The following is a 25,099-nucleotide window of genomic DNA, read 5'->3' on the forward strand; positions in this document are numbered from 1 at the left end:
ATCCAACCCAAACCATATCCCTGCCCAGTCACCATTTTTCTTTCCACCATTTATATATTCCAAGTGATAATCATATAGTTACATATTTCCTATATCTCGCGAGTGACAGGCAATCACTCGACTTCTACCGGAGTCCTGTAGCATAGCAATCTACACGATCCTGTCATACTAGTAAAACTCATAGGATAAAGATATATATATGCAAGTGGGTTTCATTCAACTCCTTAAACTTAATGCACATATATAATTTAAACTGCAGAAAGTAGGGGTTATGCACCGGGGCTTGCCTGGGTAAAATATAATCAGAAGTTAGCTTTCCATCATGGCGACATGATCTCCAAAAGCACCTTTTCTCCAGCCACTCCCGACGACTCCATGATCCATTGATGTCCCTATAATGATATGCGATGTAATGAATTTCAAGGGTATGATCAACTGACTGCAATCGTGACTCATATAAATACGCTCTACGTCTCTCAAGTGAACGAGCTAATTCTAATGAGGACCGTACTTAGCTACGTATCCATGTTGTCGAACAAGGCATTATTTCTCAACAATTCTTTTAGTTATATAAAACCAACGGTGTTTCTTTATTCGCAATAGGACATTATTATTTATCTAGCAACTAATTTCTCTAGAGCTACAAAATTATGGTGAGCAACTAATATTGCTAGGACCCTACTGTAAAGATCTCAGATCTAATACTATTACCAATTTGTCACGAAAGTTCCTACAAGTTTATATTTTGCAATATTAAATATCTTAGATTAATTATATGGCTTCCAAAATTATCACCGAACTATGTGAACAACATATACTAATAGGTAGGTCCTAATTTTATAAACCTAATAAAATTAGTCTCATAATTTTTGGATCACTACACAGATTTATATTGATTTTACAGTTTTGCCTTATAAGCGAATTTAGAATTTGCTTAAGAAAAATAAAGAGGCCAGCAATCACCTTCCTGGCCCAGCGGCCCAAGACAGCGGTCCGCGCACACGCGGCCCAGGCGCGGTGGCCGTCCCAGCAGCGGTCCGGCCCACGGCGTGCGCGCTGGTGTGAGTGGCCCAGACCCGGCCGGAAGCAAGCCAGCAGTGCGAGCAGGCCCGAGGCCAAGGCGGCGCGTGGCCAGCGGCCCAGCTAGCCGAACTGACGGCCCAGGCGGGCGCCGAACAGCCCGGACGGACGGGTGACGCGCGTAGCCCAGTAAAGCGGACGTCTGATCCAGTGCGGTGAGCTACAAATCCACGAGCAAACACAGACCGGCACAGGAGGGAGGCTCCAGAGCAGCGCATCGGTAGGGAAAACAGAGCGCCGGTGGCGGGCGTTGCCCGAGCAGCAACCGTGGCATGGCAGCGCCCGACAACACACCCACGAACAGCACGGAAACTCGCGCGGCCCTAGGATGGTGGCAGCCAGGCCCGAGCCGGCCCCCGGAGGCCAGTCCACGCGAGCCGAGGCGGCGGCAATCCAGCGCAGCGGTGCCGGCCAGACGGACGTCGTGGAGAAAGCGGAGCTACGGGCGGCGCGGGGAGGAAAAGGAGGGGACACCGACGCAGCCCGCAGAGGAGAGGAGGCGCGGGAAGGCAGCGTCGAGGGGCGGCAAGTGCCGCGCAGGAATGAGGGACTCGCATGCGCGCCCGTGGATGACCGGCGACGGACGACAGGGGGCGCGGCGGCTGTCGCGCTGGGAGGAGCAGCGCGGAGGGTGACGGTCAAGCGTGGTCTGGGGTGGGGACGTAGCGCGGGACACGGGGCGCGGCGCTGCAGTGGTGGTGGGCTCGGCACGGCACTACGGAGCGCAGCCGAGGAGAGGGAGCGCGGCTACGCTGGTGCACCGAGCGTGAGCACGCGAAGGCAGGGGCAACGCCGACGATGGAGATGCTGCGGCTACGAGATGGAGCAGTCCAGCGTGGCCAGGGGCGAGGGGCGCACGCGCTGCATGGGGGAAAAAAAGAGGGAGGAGCAGCGCTGGGACTGCATCCAGCGCGTCCGCGGGGAAGAAAGGATCTTGCAGCTGTGAAGGTAGCACTCGCAAGAAGAGGGGGGAAGCCGAGCGAGCGAGTGGGGAGGCACTCGGAGCTAGGCGCCTGCGGACGCTACGGCTACAGGCCAGCGCAGACCCGTGGGCATGGCAGCGCGGCCATGGTGCGTGCTACGGGCAGCGGACTGGCGCGGGCCAGAGCGACGCTTGTGTGTGGCCAGCAGCGGAAAGGGAAGGGGTGGCACTGCACAGGAGCATGCGCGAGCAGTGCGAGAAGAGAAAGGGAGAAAGGGACGCCGGTGCCCGCGTGCAGGAAGGAGGCGAACGGCAGAGGCAGCACGGCTTCTAGACTTAAGCCGCGCGAGGGTAGCAGCAGCAGCTTGATTTTGGCACAATGATAAGCAGCAGCGGAGACAAACAAGGTAGCCAAGAAAACAAGGTAGACAGGGAGACAAGAATGTTGGAACTCGTGAATTGGAGCCTTGCTCGCTGGCTACGGAGACAACAGATGCAGGGAGTGGACATGGCGTGTCAGCGGTTGACAGCGACTAAAAAAAATCAGTGCTGAGGCTGAGGAGCGACGACGAGAAGGCGTAAAGGGCATGGAGTGGCCATCAATGCGGGGCTTGCCTACTACGTAGCTCAGATTTTGAGCAAGAACAGGAAGTAAATGCGGAGTCCAGAGGTTCCTGCCACGTTGCGGCCACTGCGGCGCTAGGTACTTATTTCGACGGGACAACACAGGCAGGGAAAAATAGTATATGGCAGCAGCAGATTAACGGGACGCAACAGTAAGGAGCTTGCACAATGCGCCGGTCACAGGACACAGGGGCATGGACGGGACGGCGTACAGTTGCACTGTCAGACAAGGACGTTGTACGTCAGAAAAATAAATGAAATTATTGCGCTCGCCCTCACGTCAGTTCGTGCTTATCAAAATAAATCCAAAAGTATATATATACCGTTCTATTTATTAATGGATCTATTCTATTTATAAAAGTTGCTTTTCATGCTTAATCTAATAGAACGAACCGTTCGTTATCGATTGGCCCGAATTGTCGTTCAGCAATTTCTAATTATTTTTATGCACTAAAATTTAACCTAGACGTTTATTTGAATCCGCGAAACTACGTCACACATGATTCGTTTATCGCCTCAAGTACGTTTTAAATTAAAAAAATCCGAGAAACTCGTTTTGAAGTTTTACTTAGACCTAAATCGCGGCGTTAATAAGATCGTAACACCGGGGTGTTACATTGAGATGATGAACTAGCCATTTGTTGATTTTGCACATTGATATTACTAGTGCTTGCTTGGATTTGATCATGAGAACCACTAGCTTGCATATTTGAGTTGGAGAACACTTGGTTCTTGTCATCTTCAACATCAATCACCTCTCTAGGCCTTATATCACCAATGTCCATGTTCTTCATTGCATTGACCAATTGAGTGCCTCTTACATCATCTAGATTCTCATCTTCCTCTTGGGAACCATTTGTTTCATTAAACTCCACATCATGAACCTCCTCAAGAGTACCACTAGCCAAATTCCAAACTCTATAAGCTTTGCTAGTAGTGGAGTAACCAAGCAAGAAACCTTCATCACATTTCTTTTCAAACTTGCTCAATCTAGTGCCTTTCTTCAATATATAGCATTTACAACTAAAGACCCAGAAGTATGCTATGTTGGGCTTTCTTCCATTCAATAGCTCATAAGGTGTCTTCTCCATCATGGGGTGACAATAGAGTCGGTTGCTATAGTAGCAAGCTGTGTTGATTGCTTTGGCCCAAAATGAATGACTCACATTGTACTCACTCAACATTGATCTTGCCATATCAATCAAGGTTCTATTTTTTCTTTCAACTAGCCCATTTGATTGAGGAGTATACTTGGCCAAGAATTGATGTCTAATTCTAAATTCATCACATAACTCATCAACTCTAGTGTTCTTGAATTCACTACCATTGTCGCTTCTAACTTTCTTGATTGTTGTTTCAAACTCATTGTGAATGCCTTTGACAAATGATTTGAATGTAGCAAACACATCACTCTTATCAACAAGAAAGAACACACATGTGTATCTAGTGAAATCATCTACAATCATAAATCCATATTTGTTTTCACCAATGCTAGTGTATGTGGTTGGTCCAAACAAGTCCATGTGCATCAACTCAAATGCCTTAGATGTGCTCATCATGCTCTTCTTAGGATGTGTGTTACCAACTTGCTTTCCAGCTTAACATGCACTACATAGTTTATCTTTCTCAAAAGTGACATCTTTCAAGCCTCTAACTAAGTCATGCTTGATTAACTTGTTTAATTGTTTCATTCCAACATGACCAAGCCTTCTATGCCATAACCAACCCATGCTAGACTTAGTGATCAAATATGTTGACAATTGAGCTTCTCTAGCATTGAAATCAACTAAGTATAGATTCTCATATCTAAATCCTTTGAATATCAAGTTAGAGCCATCTACACTTATGATCTCTACATCATCCACACCAAATATGCACTTGAAATCAAGATCACATAATTGAGCTACCGACAATAGATTGAAGTTCAAGCTCTCTACTAGTAGCACATTGGAAATGCTCAAATCATTGGATATTGCAATCTTACCAAGCCCTTTGACCTTGCTTTTGCCATTGTCACCAAAAGTGATACTATCAATCCCATTGCTCTTGCTTTCATTGATTGAATTGAACATTCTTGGATCACCGGTCATGTGTTGTGTGCACCCACTATCAAGCACCCAATGCCTTTCTCCGGCTTTATAATTTACCTATAAAAGAGGATCAATTCTTTTTAGGTATCTAAACTTGCTTGGGTCCTTGTAGGTTAGTCAAGGTCTTTGGTACCCAAATGGCCTTCTTCTTTGGGCCCACAAGTGGTGTAGCAATGAACTTAGCCTTCACACCATTGGCACCCTTATAAAGCATATAACAAGAATCAAATTTGATTGAGGATACATTAGGTAGCTTGTTCTTGTTAGTCTTGCAATTTTGCTCTATATGCCCAACTTGCTTGCATCTATTGCAAAACCGACCATTGCCCTTCACAAAGCTAGCTTTGGGAGTGATAAAGGCTGCCTTGCCTTTCTTGGGGGTATAGCCTAATCCCTCTTTGTTGAGAGAAAATCTTTAGCTACCCAAGCACTTTAGCAAGTGGGCTTCTCCACCATAGGCATTGCCTAAGGCACGAGTGAGCTCATTTACCTCCTTCTTGAGGTTCTCATTTTCCACCATTAGTGATGTATCATTCATAGGTGGAGTAGAAGTGGTAGTGCTACAAGAAGAGTTAGTGGGAGCAACTATAGTGGGCATACAAGAATCATCAATAATATCACATGTTAGTCCCACATCACATGTAATCATCACTTGCTCCTTCTTGGCCTCCTCCTTCTTGACTTCTTCCACTTTGACTTGCTCAATGAGAGAGGAGTGAGCTTTTTCAAGCTTAGAGTGAGTTTTGCCAAGCTTCTCATGAGCTTCCATTAGCCTCTCATGAGTGGCATTTAGCTCATCAAAGGATTGCTCAAGAGATTTTAATTTCTTACGCAATTCTTTGCACTCCTTTCTCTTCATCTCATTGCAAGCGTGCACTTGCTCACACATGTCCAAGAGCTCCTCCTTGGAGTACTCCTCATCATCATCATCACTCCTACAAGCATCACTTTCGCATTCATCATCATCACTCACATCATATTTTACCTTGGTAGGTTTTTCCATGAGGCACGTCGATGGAGTGTCGAAGATGGAGGGCTTGTTGTTGATGGCGATGCTTGCTAGTGCTCTCTTGATAGATTTCTTGTCATCATCACTAGAGCTATCACTATCCGAAGAGCCATCACTATCCTATGTGACTACATAGCCTCCACCCTTCTTCTTCTTTTGGAAGGTCATTCTCTTTTCCTTCTTCTCCTGCTTTTCTTTATTATCCTCCTTGTGCTTCTTCTTCTCATCCTCATCATTGTCACTATTGTATGGACAATTTGCTACTACATGATCATGGCTCTTGCAATTGTAGCATCTTCTCACATACTCTTTCTTCTTGGTGTGATCTCTTCTCTTTCTTGCAACATAGCCCTTCTTCTTCATGAATTTGCCCATCTTGCGCACAAAGAGAGCCATAGCCTCATCATCAATATCACTTGGATCTTCATCATCACTTGATTCTTTCTTGGACTTGTCCTTGTTTTTGTATGATGATGAACTAGCTTTGAATGCTATGCTTTTCTTCTTCTTGTCCTCTTCTTCCTTCTTGTCCTCCTTGTCATTCCTCTCCCATTCCATACGGTATGTCTCTTGTGTCATGACATCATCTAATACTTGGTTGGGGGTAATGTCCTTCAATCCTCCTCTTATGATGAGCAATCTTAACATCTCAAATCTTAGAGGTAAGCACATCAAGAATTGATGGGAGACATCATCATCCTTGATCTTCTCTCCCAATACCTTCAAGTCGTTGACAATGACTTGCAATCGATGGAACATCTCCGGGATGCTCTCATCATCCTTCATCTTAAAACTTGTCAACTTGTCCTTGAGGATGTACAACTTGGCACTCTTCACCGCCAGTGTGCCCTCATATGTTTCCTCCAATCTCTTCCACACCTCATTTGCTCTATCACAATCCTTGATTTGCTCAAACACCTTGGAATCAATGGCATTGTATATGGTGTTGAGAGCCATTGTATTACATTGCTTGTTGATCTTATCTTGATTTGTTGGATCATCAGGATCAATGATAGCATAGTCATTCTCGGTCACTTCCCAAACTTGATCATTGATTGAACCAAGATACATTCTCATCTTTCTCTTCCAATAACCATAGCATGTGCCATCAAAGAATGGTGGTTTGCCCCCCACATGGTTGAACACAACTTGAGCCATAAATTGACACCGAGGTTGTTAAGCCTTTAATCAAACGGTGACCACGGCTCCGATACCACTTGAAAGGTCCTAATATGGCTAGAGGGGGGTGAATAGCCTATTTAAAAATCTACAAATCAACTAGAGCAATTTGATTAGTATGACAAATAGCGTAATGCAAACCTGCTCTAGCTCTACAAGGGTTGCAAGCCACCTATCCAACAATTCTAGTTGCAATGATTACTTAGGCACACAAACTTGCTATGTAATTACTCACTAAGAGCTCTCAACCTTTCTACTCTAAAGAGCTCAACTAGATGAATATAAATGATAAAGTAAGCTCTCAATTCTAATTACACTAAAGAGCTTGTATCAACTAGTTTGCAAGAATATAAATAAGTGAGTAGGGTGATTATACCGATGTGTAGGGGATGAACCAATCACACGATGAATATATAGCCAATCACCGGGAGAATGCCAAAGACAAGAGACAATCAATTTTCTCCCGAGGTTCACGTGCTTGCCAACATGCTATGTCCCCGTTGTGTCGGCCAACACTTGGTGGTTCGGCGGCTAAGAGGTGTTTCACAAACCTCGTCCACATGATAGGACACCGCAAGAACCGACCCACAAGTGAGGTAACTCAATGACATGAGCAATTTACTAGAGTTACCTTTTGGCACTCCGCCGAGGAAGGTACAACTCCCCTCACAATCACCGAAGGCGGCCACGAACAATCACCAACTCATGCCAATCCTCCACCGCTGCACCGAGCCGTCTAGGTGGTGGCAACCACCAAAAGTAACAAGCGAAATCCGTAGCGCAACACAAATACCAAGTGCCTCTAGATGCAATCACTCAAGCAATGCACTTGGATTCTCTCCCAATCTCACAAAGATGATTGATCAATGATGGAGATGAGTGGGAGGGCTTTGGCTAAGCTCACAAGGTTGCTATGTCAATGAAAATGTGCAAGAGAGTGAGCTTGAGCTGGCCATGGGGCTTAAATAGAAGCCCCCACGAAATAGAGCCGTTGTACCCCTTCACTGGGCACACTGCGGGCTGACCGGACGCTCCGGTCATACTTGACCGGACGCTGGCCCTCAGTGTTCGGTTGCCCGATGGACGCCACGCGTCACTAGCTTCAAACGCTGTTCGACAGATTTCAACGGCTACGAAGCTGACCGGACGCTCCGGCAAAACTGACCGGACGCTGAAGCCCCAGCGTACGGTCATTTCCAGTAAGCTCCCCGAGGCATATTTTTTCGACCGAACGCGTCCGGTCCACCTTGACCAGACACAGACCAGCGTCCGGTGCAATACCCTAGGTACTGTGCAGACCCGTCAGTTTGACCGGACGCAGCCTATCAGCGTCCGGTCGCTGAGTGGCCCAGCGTCTGGTCAATAGACCGACGCGCGCACCCTCTACTGCCACTGACCGGACGCACCGGTCCAGCCGAGGCCAGTGTCCGGTCACTTGCAGTGACCTCCAACATTTCTGTCTAGGGCGCCGGTGGCACCGTCGGACTGTCCGCACTCTACGGGCGGATACTCCGCCGGTGGAGTTTCTTACCCTTGCACCTAAACTTCACCACCCTTAATCAAATGTGCCAACCACCAAGTGTATCGCCTTGTGCACATGTGTTAGCGTATTTTCACAAACATTTTCAAGGATGTTAGCACTCCACTAGATCCTAAATGCATATGCAATGAGTTAGAGTATCTAGTGGCACTTTGATAACCGCATTTCGATACGAGTTTCACTCCTCTTAATAGTACGGATATCTATCCTAAATGTGATCACACTCACCAAGTGTCTTGATCACTAAAACAAAATGGCTCCTACATTTTATACCTTTGCCTTGAGCCTTTTGTTTTTCTCTTTCTTCTTTTCCAAGTTTAAGCATTTGACCATCACCATGCCATCACCATTGTCATGATCTTCGTCATTTCTTCATCACTTGGAGTAGTGCTACCTATCTCATAATCATCTTGATAAACTAGGTTATCACTTAGGGTTTCATCAATTAACCAAAACCAAACTAGAGCTTTCAGCTGGTCTATATTATAAATAATAATAAAACTACTCATAATGTTTTGACATAACAAAATCCAACATCTTAAGTGTGGTAGTGTAGGCTTAAAAGACCATTTATGTCGTTGTCAAAATTAACGGGTGGCATCGGACCCAGAATTTTTTTAATAAAATAAGAAACATAAATTTGAATAAAAGATACAATAAGCACTAGAGTTTTAGCTTAAAATTAGTTATATATTACGCAATTCTGTTAATATTAATATATTAAAATTTGATTAAAGTAAATATATCTATTGTACCATCATGTACACCATATACACATACATGTATAAAATAACTATATATTATGTTTTTAGTAATCATGAAAATATTTTATTAATGACTCATTTACTAATGATACTAACAAGTTATTTAAAATTACATTAATGACCATGACATATAATTTATAAAAGTTTTTTATCTAGATATTTATACATTCTAACTAAAACGTTCTATATGTCTATAATGATTATATAAGCATTATTGCACATATGTGTAGTTTATGGCCTAACATATCCTTATTTTTAAAATTGCAAATGAGAGTTAATAAAATATACAATAAGCACAAGAGTTTTGATTCAACTTGAGAATATAAAATAAGTAGCAGTTAAACTTAGATTCATGACAAGATAAGACATGAGCTGCAACAACAGCCACCACAGTTTAATCTAACGTTTCAAAGAAATGCGTATTAAAAATAAAAGGTTCCGTGAAAAGGAACAAACTATGGATATAGTTGTCAACACATGTGGTTATCACAACTAGAGAGTACAAAATATCTATTGTGTTAGAAAATGAACAGTGTAATATGTGTAATTTAATATAAGTATTTTTTATTAGTTTGAGATATTAAACAATAACTAATCCTTACGTCTCCTAAGATTCTATCCTATACGAGAGCATGGGTTAGAGGACTAATTTATATTTGTAGGTGAAATGACCTTCTAATTTGTTATATATCCACACAGTTCAATTCATAAAGAGGGGCATCCAACATGCCCATATACTATACAAATTCAGCCATACTCTGGGATACAAAACAAAGAAAGAAAAATAAAACACACAACCGTAGAATCGAATTAATGTTACATTCTTACCCGTGCCACACAATGATCCAAATCTAGATTCAAATAAAAGTTAACTGTATGAAGTAAATTTTTTAGTTAATATATATTAAACAAATAGGGTTTTTTATTGCTTAAGTATCTCAATGTTAGTCCGTGCGGGAGCACGGGTTGATGGACTAGTTACTTCAAATTCATGTACAATTCATAAGTACCGAAATGGCCCATGATTTTTGGGACATGAATGAGCATGTTTCGTTCGTGCATTTATGTTTACCACACCTAACCTTTGACAAACTATTATTGCCACAGAAAGTGTGGCGAGTAAAATCAAAGCCACACTTGTGGCAGCTTTAACAAGAAAATGAGTTTATGATGTGTGAGATAGAGTGCTAAAATTGTACGGCGCGCTATAGTTGCGAGTCAAACAAATGCCTAAGAAACTGTGGCACGTCTAACTTGCAGCATGGCAAGTTCTAGTCATCATCCAACCAGGCCTCGTAGTGGGAATGTAAATTGCTCCATTGTCAACTGTCTATATTCATTTGAAAGAAGGCGTTTCATAGTCCATAAATTTGGGTAAACTTTTATTCAGTTTATAAACACTATCAAATTTGCATGACAGATTCAAGGTTCCAATGAGAATATGCACGCAATTGAAAATTAAATTATTGCAAGCTGAGACATTTCTTTTTTCAGAAAATGTGCCGAGCATGTTTTCTATTAAGAATAAGAATGAATTTTACAATGAGAAAATAAAGACAATAGAAAGGAGTGACCTACAAACTCAAAGGCAACTAGGAAGCAATAAACAACCCTAGGTTAATAATCACTAGTGGTGATGATTGGTAGATTATGAACTAGCGTGGTTGTTTAGTGGAGTTACCTTTTGTCTCTTTTGTTGCTTCATTGTAAACTATACAAAACTGGTATCCCCATTTCAACTTCTGTAAACTTTTTATTATTAATATAAAGCTAGACCAATGGTGTTTGGTGTAAAAGAAATAATGACCTGGCAACAGAACCAAATGTCCGAATCATTCACGTACAAAAGTTAACACAGTGCATGATCCTCACACTTAATTTAGGCCCCGTTTAGATCCAAAAATTTTTGGATTTTGGCTCAATGTAGCATTTCGTTTATATTTGGTAATTAGTGTCTAATTATGGACTAATTAGGTTCAAAAGTTTCGTCTCACGATTTCTCGATCAACTGTGTAATTAGTTTTTTTTTCGTCTACATTTAGTACTCCATGCATATACCGCAAGATTCGATATGACGGATACTACGGGGCCTTAGCAAATCTCAGTAAATTTTGCATTGGCTTCAGGACCTAGAACTAGCGCAGCTGCCATTTATGAAGGGAAAACATTCTAAAAGCCAAAAGCATTTGCTACCCAAAAGGCCAAAGGCCGTGTTTAGTTGCTGGCCTGAATCGGCGCCGTTGGAAACAGAGGTAACTGTAGTGCACTGTAGCGTTTTGTTTTTATTTGGTAATAATTGTCCAATCGTTGACTAATTAGGCTTAAAACGTTTGTCTCGCAAAGTACAATCAAACTGTGTAATTAGTTTTTAATTTCGTCAATATTTAGTACTCCATGCATGTACCGCAAGTTTGATATGACATGAAATCTTTTTTTTTACGTAGTGTCAAAGTTGAGAATTTGGTGAAACTAAACATGGCCAAAGCCGAGCTTCAGCTTGTGATTTCTGAAACAGCGTCTGCTCTGTGCAACTACTGCCAGGACAGGAGCGGTGTGTCCAGTCTCCTGGCGTGGCCGGCCGGCGCCATAACTTTTGGCAGTGGCTGCATGCATGGCACCGGCAGGGCGTCGGCGCTGTGGGTACTGCGGGTGCGGCAGTGTCACACACGTACACGTACTCACGTGGCGGCGGCACCACGTGCCGGTGCGGTGCGCCAGAAGCGAGCGAGCGAGCGAGCGCTTGGCGCAGTGTGCGTGCGGCACGCCAAGGCGATCGATGCACCGATGCGCGTACACGACGCACGGGCGCACAGGCATGGTCATGTGGGTCTCTCTGCTGCCCATCGCCTCACCTGGCATGGCTGTGGCTGGATTCTGCGTCGGCCAGTGCTCTCCCTGCCGGCGCGCATTCCAAGGAGATGTCTTTGGGCTGTAACGCAGATTGTTACGGCTCGAGGCAAAACCCTAGTGGAGTAGTGGACCAGTAAACAAGAGTATTACTGTTTCCTTCGTCACCCCATCATCTCAAGATGCGTAATCTTTTAAAAGTACTTGCGTAGTGGAGTGTCTGTACTAAAATTTAAAAGATCATTCCTGGCCATAAAAAACCATCATTCCTAGTGATAAAAAGCAAGGAACAAAACGAATGACATATATTAGTAACATATACACGGCATAGGTATACAAACACAGGTTATATTTGCTAGCGTGCTCCTAATTCATGAGCTTTGCCCTTTCCAAGTATTTCATGGCCTGTCAACGCCCGTATACTATTTGGATGGGCACGCACGAGGGCGAAAGGGACGGGAATCACACATGCGACCAACCAGGATCATGCCAAGCAAGGGACAACAAGGCATGGCGGATTTGCTTGCAAACGAAGGGATACACATACACCAACACCAGGCGAGCAAAAGAGACGCGTCGTCAAGGGACTCGAGCAAATCCACTTCCCGTGATATCGAAGCCAGGTCCCCTTTGGATGCAATTGACATCATAACAACTGAGTCTCAAGAAATTGAGAACGTCGAAAGACAGAAAACTGGTGCAAAAGCCACATCCAGATACGATTTTTTTTCCTCGGTGAACTTTGAGTACTCCACACAGCAAAGAAATGATGATACACAAAAGTATGCTCTTGACAACCGGGATCACACACGTCTAAAGTGAAAGTATCATCAAACCAACCATGGAAAATGGGGGTATGCAAAGTTACTCATGATGATTTCCGTGCTGTCAACTTGATAAATGGAAAACGGGCAAAACTTTTTTTTTTAATCTATCCTACTGACTCGGGATGGCTCAATGCGCCATTCAGTCTATAATCGATATGCCTTTTGAGTGTATGTGATGTGGTGCTTGCTACGCTTTCTTTGGTGCAACCAGGTTACATTCCAGCCTCCACTCTTCAACATGCAGAATCTCACCTGCAATGGAACTCTTTCAGCACTTCTCGTGGAATGGGAGATGTATTCATCAATATAATCAAGTGTCCTGGTCCCAGAAGGATTGTAGGATCTTCTTGGCTGTACCAGCCGACAGCCAGCACCTTTCCTCAGCTCTTCAGGTCTTCTGAGACAGCCGAAGGAATACAATGTGTTGTCAGAATATCTTGAGTTGCAGCCTTTGCAGTTTTCGTCTCCAGGACAACCAACTGTCAGATGGTAATGTTTGTCAAAAAAAAAAACTGTCAGATGGTAATAAGTAGAACCAATAAATAGTAAGAACATCAAATTTGACAATGGATCAGGAGGCAAACATAACTAGCTTTTGTTTGCGCGCCAGATACCTGATCGTAGTCCAGATCAAACTTCAAGAATGCCTCATCGCACTCTTCCACCATGGTCACTAGGTGCTTCAAGTTTTTAACTGGTGTGTCATTGAAGGCAAGAACCTATACACAAAAAACAAATGATTGTATATTTAAAAAGGGCACTTATACTGCACACTCCAAAAACAGAAAATATTGGTTTAGCTTCATGTCATTAATAATCACAAATGGCACTAAGAAAGTTTATATCCATACTAAACTTCATACAGGCACTGGTATCACTGCTGAAATATAATAATCCCTCCAGTTCCAAAATATCGATTTAGGTTCATGTCATTAAGAATCACAAACAGAACTAAGAAAGTTTATATAACCATACTAGACTTCATATAGGCACTGGTATCACTGCTGAAATATAATCCCTCCAGATAAATAAATAAATATATATATATATATAGTTGATGTAATCTCGTGTATTTATTTTAAATGCTGATTTTTGCTATCTTGCACAAGGAAAAATATATTGTGATCATACTGTTCACAGACATGTTTATGTCCTTGTTCTTGTTTTATCTTAACAAAATATATACATTTTCAAAATTCCATGTCAGATTAGCATGCAAACAAAAGTATTACAGATCCATTGATGCAGTGGGAGGATAACCATGCAATCCAGATGGAACAGTTAAGTAGCATCTTGTTTTACTATGACTAAAGTTCTATTATAGAAGCTATTATTACCTGAATGTTGACTATATCTTCATAACCAATGTTTATATCTGCCACAAGCACCTGAAGATTCATGAAGAAATAAAATTAGTGTTAATTGTACAATAAGCTACAGAGCAAATAGAGATGCACTGTGTCTATGTAAATAAAAGTTTTCATGACCCATCATATAGAAAGAGACCTGTGACACCACCACAAGCTGCTCATCAGATGATTGCGCCATTGAATGCAAATGCTTATCCAACAACTTGACCGGGGCATCATATTCATAGTCTTTTCCATACTGACAGATAGCACTCTATTTAGTCAATACTCAATAGGACAAATTTTATACACCACAAATCTAAATTGAAAAAAGAAACTGCAGCAATTCAGTGGATATTGGCATATTGCCAAAGCATGATTCCAAGCTATGACAAACAGAACAGGGGTTGGTTACTCCATGATAAAGAATTGAATAAGTTTAATTCCAGAATACAAAAGAACTTAAAAGTGCAATACAAAAATAACTGCCCCCTTAAAGTGAAAGGTTATAGATGGTTTCTGTAGCAGCTATTGAGTTGTCTTTTAAATATCATTGAGATACAAAAATGCACATTATACTGGAAGTCCAGATGAAGATTTCCAGGATTACAACAAAGTCAGAAGGGAGCAAGAATATAACAGAAATGGAAAGATTTACTGCCTTGATTATTTCATACATAAGCCTAAACAACAGAGGAGAAGAAAGACATCATACCTCAGATCGAAGATATGGAACAGACACAACCATAAAAACAAAGCCAGCAACAATGTAATATGACGGCGGCCTTCCCTTTATATGAGCTGGAATGAGTCTTTTGTGGGTTGCCAGCTTTATGTTAAATTCATGGATTTTTGAGTTGCGAAGTACTTTCACACGTGCCTTCTCACCAGTGTACTTTTGAGAAACAAGGTAGCTGAATCCAATGCGCTCACCATGCCTAAAAGGAACTGGATGACCAAGCAGTGAGAAAGAGCAAGAAGATATCAACTCAATTTTCCACGGATTTTAACTGGGTAACATGAAAAGGTAAGTTTCAACTGGATGAGGAAGTACAGAATTTACAAATTCCAAGATTGTTAAGTGAAGTTTCGTTGTCCCAGGAAAATATTCGGTGCAAACCACTTCTTAAGGGAAATGTGAAAACCACCTAAAAACGTACTTAGGAGCTTTTAAAATAATTGAAACGAAGCATAGGGTAATGGCTTTGCATGAAATATTTCATGACACTAGAATTAAGAAGATAGATGGTCTGGTCCTAAAGCTCTTTGAGAAGGCCTATGACAAGATACTTGGGATTTTTTGTTTGAATGCCTTAACAAGAAATGGTGTGATTGGATTTAAATGGTTATGACTACTGGGACCCTCAGTGTCAAAGTCAACAAATTGTAAAGAAAAACTACATGAGATGAGGGTACATTACTCAGCTAAAACGTAAAATCCAAATTCCCCTGTGGAATCATTTAATCAAGATAAAACATGTTTATCTGAGTGGGAGGTCTATGGTTGTCGGAGATGGTAGAAGCACTGATTTTTGGCTTCACAAATGGTGTGGAAAGGTGTCCCTGAAGGCCTGAAGAATAAGTTCCCCCCTTTTTCATGAAAAATAATGAGAAAAATTGTTCAGTTGCTTGGATGAAAAACAGAAATTGGCATCTCACCTTTAGGAGATGGTTAAATGAGGACCTTCAAACTCATTTAAGAAGGTTACAGGATATCCTATACAGATGCAACGTTATTGATGAGAAGGACAAGGCTAATTGGGACAGGGAAAAATCTGGAAGGTTCTCTGTAAAATCAACTTATAAGCATTTATATGTTGAAATGAATATGAACAAAATTTCAAACTAATCTGGAAGGCTAAACTCCCTCTTAAATTTAAAATCTTAATGTGGCTTCTTGTTCAGAATGTCATTCTAGCCAAAGACAATCTCACAAAACACAATTGGAAAGGAAACGAGCCTTGCGTCTTTTGCACAGAAGAAGAAACTACTAGTCATGTTCTTTGAATGTACAGTGGCCAAAATACATTTGGAGTTTGTTTGCTTACTCTTTTGGAACTAACTGTAGCCCAAACAGTCTTGATCAATAATTGATTCGGATTAAGATTACCTCATGGAAAACAAGTGTTTACAGTGGCTTAGCTGCTATATGTTTTGCACTGTGGCGCACAAGGAACTCTGTTTTGAAGGCAAGACAATCAAATGCCCAACAGCAATCATGTGTATGATTTGCTCTTTTCTTAACTACTGGTCAGGTCTACAGCGCAAAGAGTTCGTCTCCCAGATTGAGCAAGGTGTTGAGACCGTGAAGAGGATGGCATTGTACTTCCACCAGGTCTACTGTGGGAGGAAGAGTACCCAAGATCCCTGTGACAAAGCCTCTGGAAGCAAGTCAGCTTTTGCTTACCCATGCTGTCAGCCTGCGTGCTGAATGTTAGGCCTTACACCTTGTAATGTTCCTCACAGATTAACCATGTTGAAGTACTTTGCGGCTAGCCGTTTATGGCTTTAGCTTGGGTGGTTTGTTCTCACAGTGTCTGATCCCTTGGTGATTAGAGTTGTGGGGATACCTGGGTAGGGTCTGTTTGTATGGTCTTTTAAATTTCGCTGCTTCGAGAAATTTGGTTTTACCATTGTGGAAAAAAAAATTGAAACGATGCACATCCATTTTGTCGCAAAAGTTTGAGATGTAATCTCAATCTAAAAAAATATCATATAAGAGTAACAAATTTCAGGTGCATGTGCACTTTAAAAGAAAAAATCCCTGACAATTTACCTTCAGTGCACAAACACCTGAAATTTGTCATTTTTGTATGAATTTTCACAACAAGTTTGCATCTCAACTTTGTGAACAACTGCACCTACGGGTGCACTATGGATGGCTTTTTTTTTTTTTTAATTTTCTGAGTATATTTTTAAGGGGGGTTTTCATGTTTCTATGGAAGAGGTGGTTTGCACTGAATATTTTCCCACATATCCCATATCTGTACGAGTGTTTAGGACTTCAACACACAGAGAAAGAGCATATTTGAGTAGATCCAAACAGAAACTGGAATCAAATCCCATAATCAGGATCATCAACTACGAGTGAGCCATACAAATGGAATACAACTTCTAATAAGCTATCTAAGAGAAAATAAAATGATCATTGGAGAATATGCAATGACAGATTACAGCTACAGACTTGTAATATAATATAACACCTCTTGGCCAATGCAGACAAGTTAAATAACAAAAAGAAAAAGTGACAATTGGCATATCCAGTCATGTGAATCAAGGACTAACCTGTACCATCATTGGCAATATCAATACCATCAAAGCTAAGGACGATATCAGAAGGTTGGAGGCATCCAGATTCAGGAGCAGTTGGCTCAATCCTTCGTATCCGAACACCCTTTTGGTTAGCTTTCATTCCCATTGCCTTGCGGAGATCAGGATTTTCCATTTTTTGCCATTCTATTCCAAGTATAGGGAAACCTGCAAAATGAAACAAGATAATTACATACCAGATTCAGAACATAGGTGTAACTAGAGTGCACATCATAGTATATAGTACAATTTTGATCTGCGTGAGAGATCTTCTCTATCAGGCAATGCCCGGGAGTCATCTTACCCCCCGCGGGTCAAGTTTTTTTCATAGTATATAGTACAATCTGAAGTAAATAAAATAATGACCACAATAATTTATTGATATAAAAAGGATTGCCGCCCATGAAAAAAAAGATAACCAGGCAAAAGGAAGAACAACCAACCCATGTAGCTGAAAGGTTAAATTCCTCATGTGGAGCACAAAACTGAGATTAATATTTCTTCGAAATAGGGGTGCAGCTTGGACTGGCCCCAATTAACAGGCTTGCTGATCCTTGTTCTTTACCACTAGGAAGCATCTCAGATCTTCAAATGAAATTAATATTTGGCAGTTTTAGTCTCATGATCAAACTCAAATCAGTTTGTCACACCTCAAAAGGTTACGGTTCATTATATAGTTGACAATACTAAATCCATATTTTTTCCAAGATGGCAATCAGAGTTAAGTTACAATTTTCATGCAGATATCAGTTCCATTGCTCTGTAATGTGTGCACTGCCCAAGAATTCTAGAGATTCATGTTTCATGACAGATTATTCATTGTTCCCTCTAAAATGACTATAATATAACATCAGTTCTCACAATCATAATGTCATGACAGCTGATAGAAACCTAAACACGTCTAACATGTTCCTACGCAAACAAACATTTATTGGATTCATGCCCCATCACATACACCACTAATACATGTCTCAAGACAATAAATTGTATACAAAAATAGAACAGGACGAAACCTGTGTATTCTCCGGATTTTTTGTAGTCTTCAATGAAGTGGTTAATAACTGGGGTGGGTATAACGTAGCCTATGTTCTCTGCATCTTCATGTTTCAGAGATTGAAAAGCTATACCGACACATTTTCCCTTATCATTGAAAGCAGGCCCCCCTGAGTTCCCTGAATTTATAGCTGCATCTATCTGTTTATGAGTAATATCCAGGCAACAGAAGTTTACATAAGTGAGATTAGTCATAGCTCTATGTATAAAAAGGCAAATCTATAAGTAAAAGTATGCAAAAATATAATACAATACCTGTAACCCAACAAGCTCTGTAGAACCATGAACATATGACAGTATTTCTATCCTAGAAACTACACCACTAGTCACTGAGATCGTATCGCCTCCAATTGGGTAACCAACAACAGTGACAGCATCCTGGAGTGCTGGCAGCGACCCAAACTCTACAGGTGAAACGCCTTTCCAGAATTCATCATCCTCAACAGTCAACATTGCTGAAATGGAAAACTCCCTTGTGGTTAAAATTAAGAAAGAAAATTCACTTCTTGGAACTTCATTTGTCAGAAGAAGCTGTAGTTTTTTTTTATGAAGAGTTACTTGAACATTTGATCGAATCTAGTTAGTTGACCAACACAGCTTCATAACAGCGCATTAAGGTCTCGCAATTGAGGGTGCATACAAACGAGGTTAGATGGTTTTTCTCTATAATCTTCTTATCCTGCCAGAATTATTACAATATTTTTATTATATTAATATTTTTTAACACACACTTCTCCATGTGATCTGTTCTGCTTAGGCTTGCCCCTAGTAGCATGCAATTTCTATATAAACAAAGACCAAAAAACGTGGCATGTACAGCTCTCAGATTGCAGTAGGCATACGAAGATAACAGTTAACAGTGCGCAACTTGATTCTCCATTCCAACATCACCATTATAAGAAGGAACCAAGCAGGCAATGATCTTCCAATATAAAATCATATGAAAAGGAATAAGTCATTGGGACATCTTATAAATTCAAAATGCACTTGACGGTTGATAGCAACCAAGGAGGTGCTACGTTTGAGGCCTTACATCTACAGGATATTGTCAGTTTGTCAGATACCGCAACCATTAAGCTTCGATTATTGAAAGTACAACAAGAAGTCTACAACTAGTTCACACTACGAGGTATGTCGATTTTACAAAATTTCATGGGCTAAAATGAGGCGAGTCTAGTGAAGCATACCAATGTCACACTCGGTGCCTATGGCAAGGACAGTCGCAAGGTACTTGGTGTCAGAGCCACGCTTCTTGAGCTTGACCTGTGTGTAATGCTCAACCGAGTGGGCGTTGGTGAGCACCCTGCGACCGCCAATGATGAACCCGCTGCTGCTCGAGCTGTACTGCCGCTTCCGCTGCCACGGCAGGGAGAAGTTGGGCTCCGTGTGGACGCAGAACACCTTCACGACGGCGTCCATCGACGGCACCACCTTCACCACCTGGTCCCAACGCAGGGGCTCCACCGCCGCCGCGGGAACCTCAACCACCATCTCGCCGTTGGGCGCGGCCGCCTTGGGCCCGCCCCGCGCCCGCGGCGGAGGCGAGGGCGAGGGGGCGGCATCGACCTCGGAGGCCGGGGGCCCGTTGCGGATGCGGCGGGACTTGCGGCCCCGGCGGCGGGGAGCCGGGGAGGATGACGCCGGCTCCGGGTCCGGGGAGTCTGACGCCGCCACGGCGGCGGTGGAGAGCGGCGAGGAGGATGGTGCGGCGTGGTGGTGGGTGTGGTTGTGGTTGCTGTCGGAAGAGGCGGGTACCGGCGGCTTCGGCTTGCGGCCGCGCTTGCCCTTGCGCTTCCCGCCAGAGGCGTTGCCGTGGCTGTCCATGGAGGCGAGCTAGGGTTTCGCCTCGACGGTGGCGGAGGTTGCTAGAAGGAAAGAGACCGGAACCGGCTGGCACGGGTGCCGTCGTGCGGTCGGGTCCGAGCCCGAAGTGAGCACGAGCGGTCGCGGTGCGAGTGCGACTCGTAGAGTATACGTTTTTTAAGAAGGAAAAGCGGAAACTTCCGGCCATGTTTTGCTGCGCGTCTCCACCCCGGTCCCCGGGCCGGGCTGAAACTACAGTGGGCTGAGTGGGCTGCTATTGATTTCCTAGGTTAGGTCCATTCCTTCCCCTAAGGCCCTAATTCTTATGTCTGCCTTCGATCTTTCGTGGCTATCGTCGCCGCCCTAGTAGCTTTTTGATCCTGACGAAGCAATCGACAATCGAAGACTTCGTCGACGCAACCGCAGATCAGTCGCGCGTGGTTACACACTTGCACTGTATGATAGCCTCTCATTGGAAAGGAGAAGAAATCACCCACATTGGCAGGTGCATTTTGCTTCCCATACCAAGACTTGGTAAGCAATTTCAGCAATCTCTTTCAGGCAAAATCTTCAGGGACCAAGAACACCCCTTGGAGGTCCAGGTCCAGGTCCAGTAAATCTCATACTGTAGAATCTATCACAAGTGGAGTAGGAGTAGATGCTTCTCCCTCCCACTCTCAGCAGCGGTAGTAGTACAGTGGAGTACTTTGTCGTCGGTCATGGCCTCGCCGGTCGACTGCTGCGCGCTTCCTGTCCTGTGCCGGGTCCTTTTCTCTCGTTCGTACCCGATTTGCGAGCGGCAAACGTACTGATCGCCGGTCAATTCTACTGCAGAGGTGCTGTCTGATGCTTGCTCGCTTTGACTTCGTGCTGCGGGCTCACCGGGGCATTAATAACTGGACTCCGCATGTCCGGGGCGTCCAGCCAACTGGTGTTCCTGTCAGGCAAGCAGGTCCTCCTTAGCTTGTCCTCCATCTCTGCTCTCTGAAGATGATTCTACTCCGTATGAGGGAGTGTGCTCTCGTGTAGTAGCTGGGATAGTGATAGAGTCAATGAGTCAGTAGGATGTTGCTGGCTGATGCACTCATGCCCAGTAGTACCACCGGATGATCGAAAAAGGGAGTGTGTGGGCGTTTAAAATTGCCAGCAATTCAGTTGTTTTCTTAAATGAAGAACGAGTTGTGAATTTCTTTAATCAGTGCCATGATAATTCACTAAACTTATTCTAGTGAACACAACTCTGATCTTTTCGGAGGTTTTCCATTGTACTCTGCTGTGATATATTACTACGGATATAGTTCCATTCCGTCTAATTTTTCCTTTTAATGTTTATTATGCGCCACTGATCAGTGGCGGATCCAGGGGGGGCTAGGGGGGCAGCAGCCCCCCCTGTGAGGATGATTTTCCTTTATATTTACTGTAGCAAAAACGTGATTTCACCGTTAATCTTCGACATTTGTTCTAAATCTCTATTGATTAGCCCCCCCCCCCGAGGTGCTCATCTTGGCTCCGCTAATGCCAGTGATGATATTGTTCCCTCACAACTCTTTGGTGCAGTGGTTAGAGTTTTAGTAGTTGCCCCTTCCCTGAAGGTAATCAGACATTCTTATGAACAATAGATTAAGTGGTGACGTTATTCTACATTTCTACTGTCATGAATGATGAATGGTCAAAAGTCCTTCGATTCCACATGGACAACACACGTAGCAAGTTGCTTTGTTCCTGTCAGCAATTGTAAGGCACGAATATTCAGACAGCTGGAATAACAAGCCTCATGGAAGTGATGTCATTTTAACTTGTGCTTGACAAGTTGACAACAGACAATTTCCTCAAAAAAGGTTGACAACAGACAATGCTATCCAGCCCAGGTATAATTGCAACTATATCTTACTTGAAATAATTACTTTCACGGACAAAATTGAATGAAATGGCGCCAGAAGTAACAGGTACTACTAACCACTTGACTGTTTGTGGTGCAGAGGTTTGGTCATTATGATACTTATCTGTAATAGCTTAAACTGTTCTCTGAATTTCCTGAATCTTCTGAACAGCTTGTACCTCCTAGTCCTTTGCACAATCAATAACAAGGTGAAACAGAGTTATTTACTCTTGGAAGTAACACTCTGGTCGAATGAGTCTATCCAAGTAACATGTAAATCTTACTGTCAGAATGAGTTCTCTTTTCAAGTTTCATATACGTGAATCGTGATGCAAAATAGTTTAGTCAGAGCTAAGAGGGAGCACCGGGAAATGAATACAGATGAAGAAGTCAATTGTACACCTCATTGCTAATCGCTATCTAGACTCATATCGTATGCATGCGCCATGTGCATTTCAATAAGATTTAACTGCATACGAATCAGTCCTAGCTTGAGTATTCTACATAAGCAAAGGCACAATTCAACTGATAAGTGCTGAAAACAATGGCCATTAACTATTGATCTACTAGGGGGGTGTTTGGCACGGCTTCTCTTGAGAGAGTCCTTCAGGGGAGCCAGGGCCTCCTCCAAAACGGCTCCAGCTCCTCCGTAGGAGGCAGAGCTGGAGTCGGGGAGAAGCCCTATTAAACATGCCCTTAGTATCTTGATGTTACCCTTGTAAATGGCAATTCTCCACTCTTTTTATGTTGAAAGTTCATCTTCAAACATGAAAATGACCATTAACACTACTATAAGAGCACATAAACGGCAGGATCACTGGACACTTTTGTCATAAGAATAAGATTCGGATAACTACATTTCGTTTCCAGCTGTGCAACAGCAAAACACGCATTTGCACAAAGCAAGAAAAAACCGACAGCCCTTGGTTTCACAAGCGCACGTGGGTGTTGGTGTTGATAGCTACACCCCTCTCAAGCTGTGCAAGGACACCACCCGTCCGTTGAAGCATTCCTGTGGACTGATGTGGTGCCTCCAAATAATTGCCCAAGCAAGCCGAGGCCGCGTCGTCTTTCCTGATCCGAACGAAGGCTGTTGTTATTTTGCAGGGTGAGACCTGTTTCGTCCCTGCCACGGTGACCAACCAAACCCCATGGACTTTATGCCGGCATCGTTGCTCTCCTTGGTGAGGAATCCATCAGTCAGGCGGCGGTCAGAGACCCAATGGCGAGACGAGAAGGAACCAGCCAGCCGTGATGCCCTTGCCCCCCAATAATGCCCTCTTTTTCCATGTGCACTCCCCTCTGTAAAGATGGGAGAGCCAAGGGAGAAACCTAGCAGCAGCAGGATCTGCGTGGTGGTGAGGTGACACTCGTGTCCCCATGACCATCATTTTTCAGAGAGCATATATGGCCGTAGTAGGTGCTGCTGATGCCCAGTTCAATGGCCATGCCCTGGACACTTTGAGCTGTGATTTGAGTTGAGTTGACGCCCTGCTTGTTGTGGTCTTGTTATTAGCTTGCATTGGTGTGTAGTGTCTGTGTGATCCCCACTCAACCCTTTCTTCTCTTCGGACATGTCAACAATGGAACTTTGGAAATTGCCACCGTCTACTCTACTAAACAACTTTCTTATTTCTACTACACCATATATAGAGGCATGGTATAGACACTTGGTTTTCTTTCTTAAACACGTAGGAGATCTATCTCGATGTACACCGTACCATATATAGACATGTTGCGACTTGCGAGATCAATTCGTACTGATCATTCGTTCAAAAGAAATTTTGTACTGATCGCAAAGTACATTGGGTGACGATATATATGATCCAATTATGCGGCGCGGTATATTCGATTCATCCAAAACTGTACCACGATAATTCCCGCTTAAATCATGAGTGGGGTTATATACTAAAGGTTGAGCAATCGCCTGTTCGCTTGAACTTATCGGCCGGCTTATCAGATAGAATCTACAGTATTTTTCTCTCGCAACAAAACAGCTTCAGCCGTTTTATCAGTCGGCTTTAATACCAGCCGAACAGGCCCAGGTGCCTGTGTAGCTGCAGTGAACCCCCAGCAAGGATACAACAGCTCGCCCTGTTCACCGCCATGACCCCGCCTGTGGAAGCGTTGGGGCATATGGTTGCTGTTGGTGTTTGTTGTGCATGCTGCTTTGTGGTTGCCATCAGTTCAGCTGTCCATTTACACCTGGAAGCATCGTCCCAAGAACAATTGGCCACAACTATTCCCTAACAACACAGGCAGATGCAGGTACGCGTCGTAAATAAAGAGCCATGATCGTGCATATACTTATCTCGCAACTTGCCATTTCTTGGACTGTGATACAGTGTGGTTAGGTACTTAGGTCTTTTGTAAGCTGCGTCTCGATCGTCTGCATCTTTGTCACTCTCCGTGGGGGGGGCGGGGGGGGGGGGGGGGGGGGGGGGGGGGGGGGGGGGGGGGGGGGGGCGCTGGACTCAAAATCTTAGCAGATTATGCGGTAAGCTTGGACCAGGCTTCTCGATCGATCGTTGGCGCAGCATTGATGCGGCGCAAGCTTTGATTGCTTGCCCTGTGCTGCGCAGAACACTACTGGCGTATCTATCTATCAATCATGAAGTATATGGTTCCACATACTGAAGACGAAGTATCAAGCATATAATAGTCCTCTATATATGTACTTCTGCAGAATTTAAAAGTCCCTAGTTTGAGGGCTCGCAGAAATGGTAAAGCTGATGATTCAGTTGCAATCATTAAGGACGCGTTTGGCGCGGCTCCCGGCGGCTCCGGCTCCTCACCTTGGGTACTGTAGCGACACTGTAGCAGG

At 43.4% G+C, this 25,099-nt stretch overlaps 1 protein-coding gene across 1 annotated transcript; it reads right to left on the reverse strand.

Moving 5' to 3' along the window:
* Positions 1-12,869: 12,869 nt before the first annotated feature.
* LOC136521115 (protease Do-like 9) lies at positions 12,870-20,522 on the reverse strand. Its single transcript, XM_066514826.1, has 9 exons — positions 19,781-20,522; positions 18,849-19,048; positions 18,554-18,734; positions 17,517-17,708; positions 14,947-15,179; positions 14,389-14,490; positions 14,220-14,270; positions 13,497-13,601; positions 12,870-13,361 (listed from the first exon to the last, which is right to left on the reverse strand). Exons 1-9 carry the CDS (start codon positions 20,415-20,417, stop codon positions 13,263-13,265), a joined length of 1,800 nt encoding a protein of 599 aa, XP_066370923.1. The 5' UTR covers positions 20,418-20,522; the 3' UTR covers positions 12,870-13,262.
* Between the last annotated feature and the right edge of the window lie 4,577 nt (positions 20,523-25,099).

The sequence above is a fragment of the Miscanthus floridulus genome, chromosome 18 (genome assembly GCF_019320115.1).
Source record: "Miscanthus floridulus cultivar M001 chromosome 18, ASM1932011v1, whole genome shotgun sequence".
Taxonomy (NCBI): domain Eukaryota; kingdom Viridiplantae; phylum Streptophyta; class Magnoliopsida; order Poales; family Poaceae; genus Miscanthus; species Miscanthus floridulus.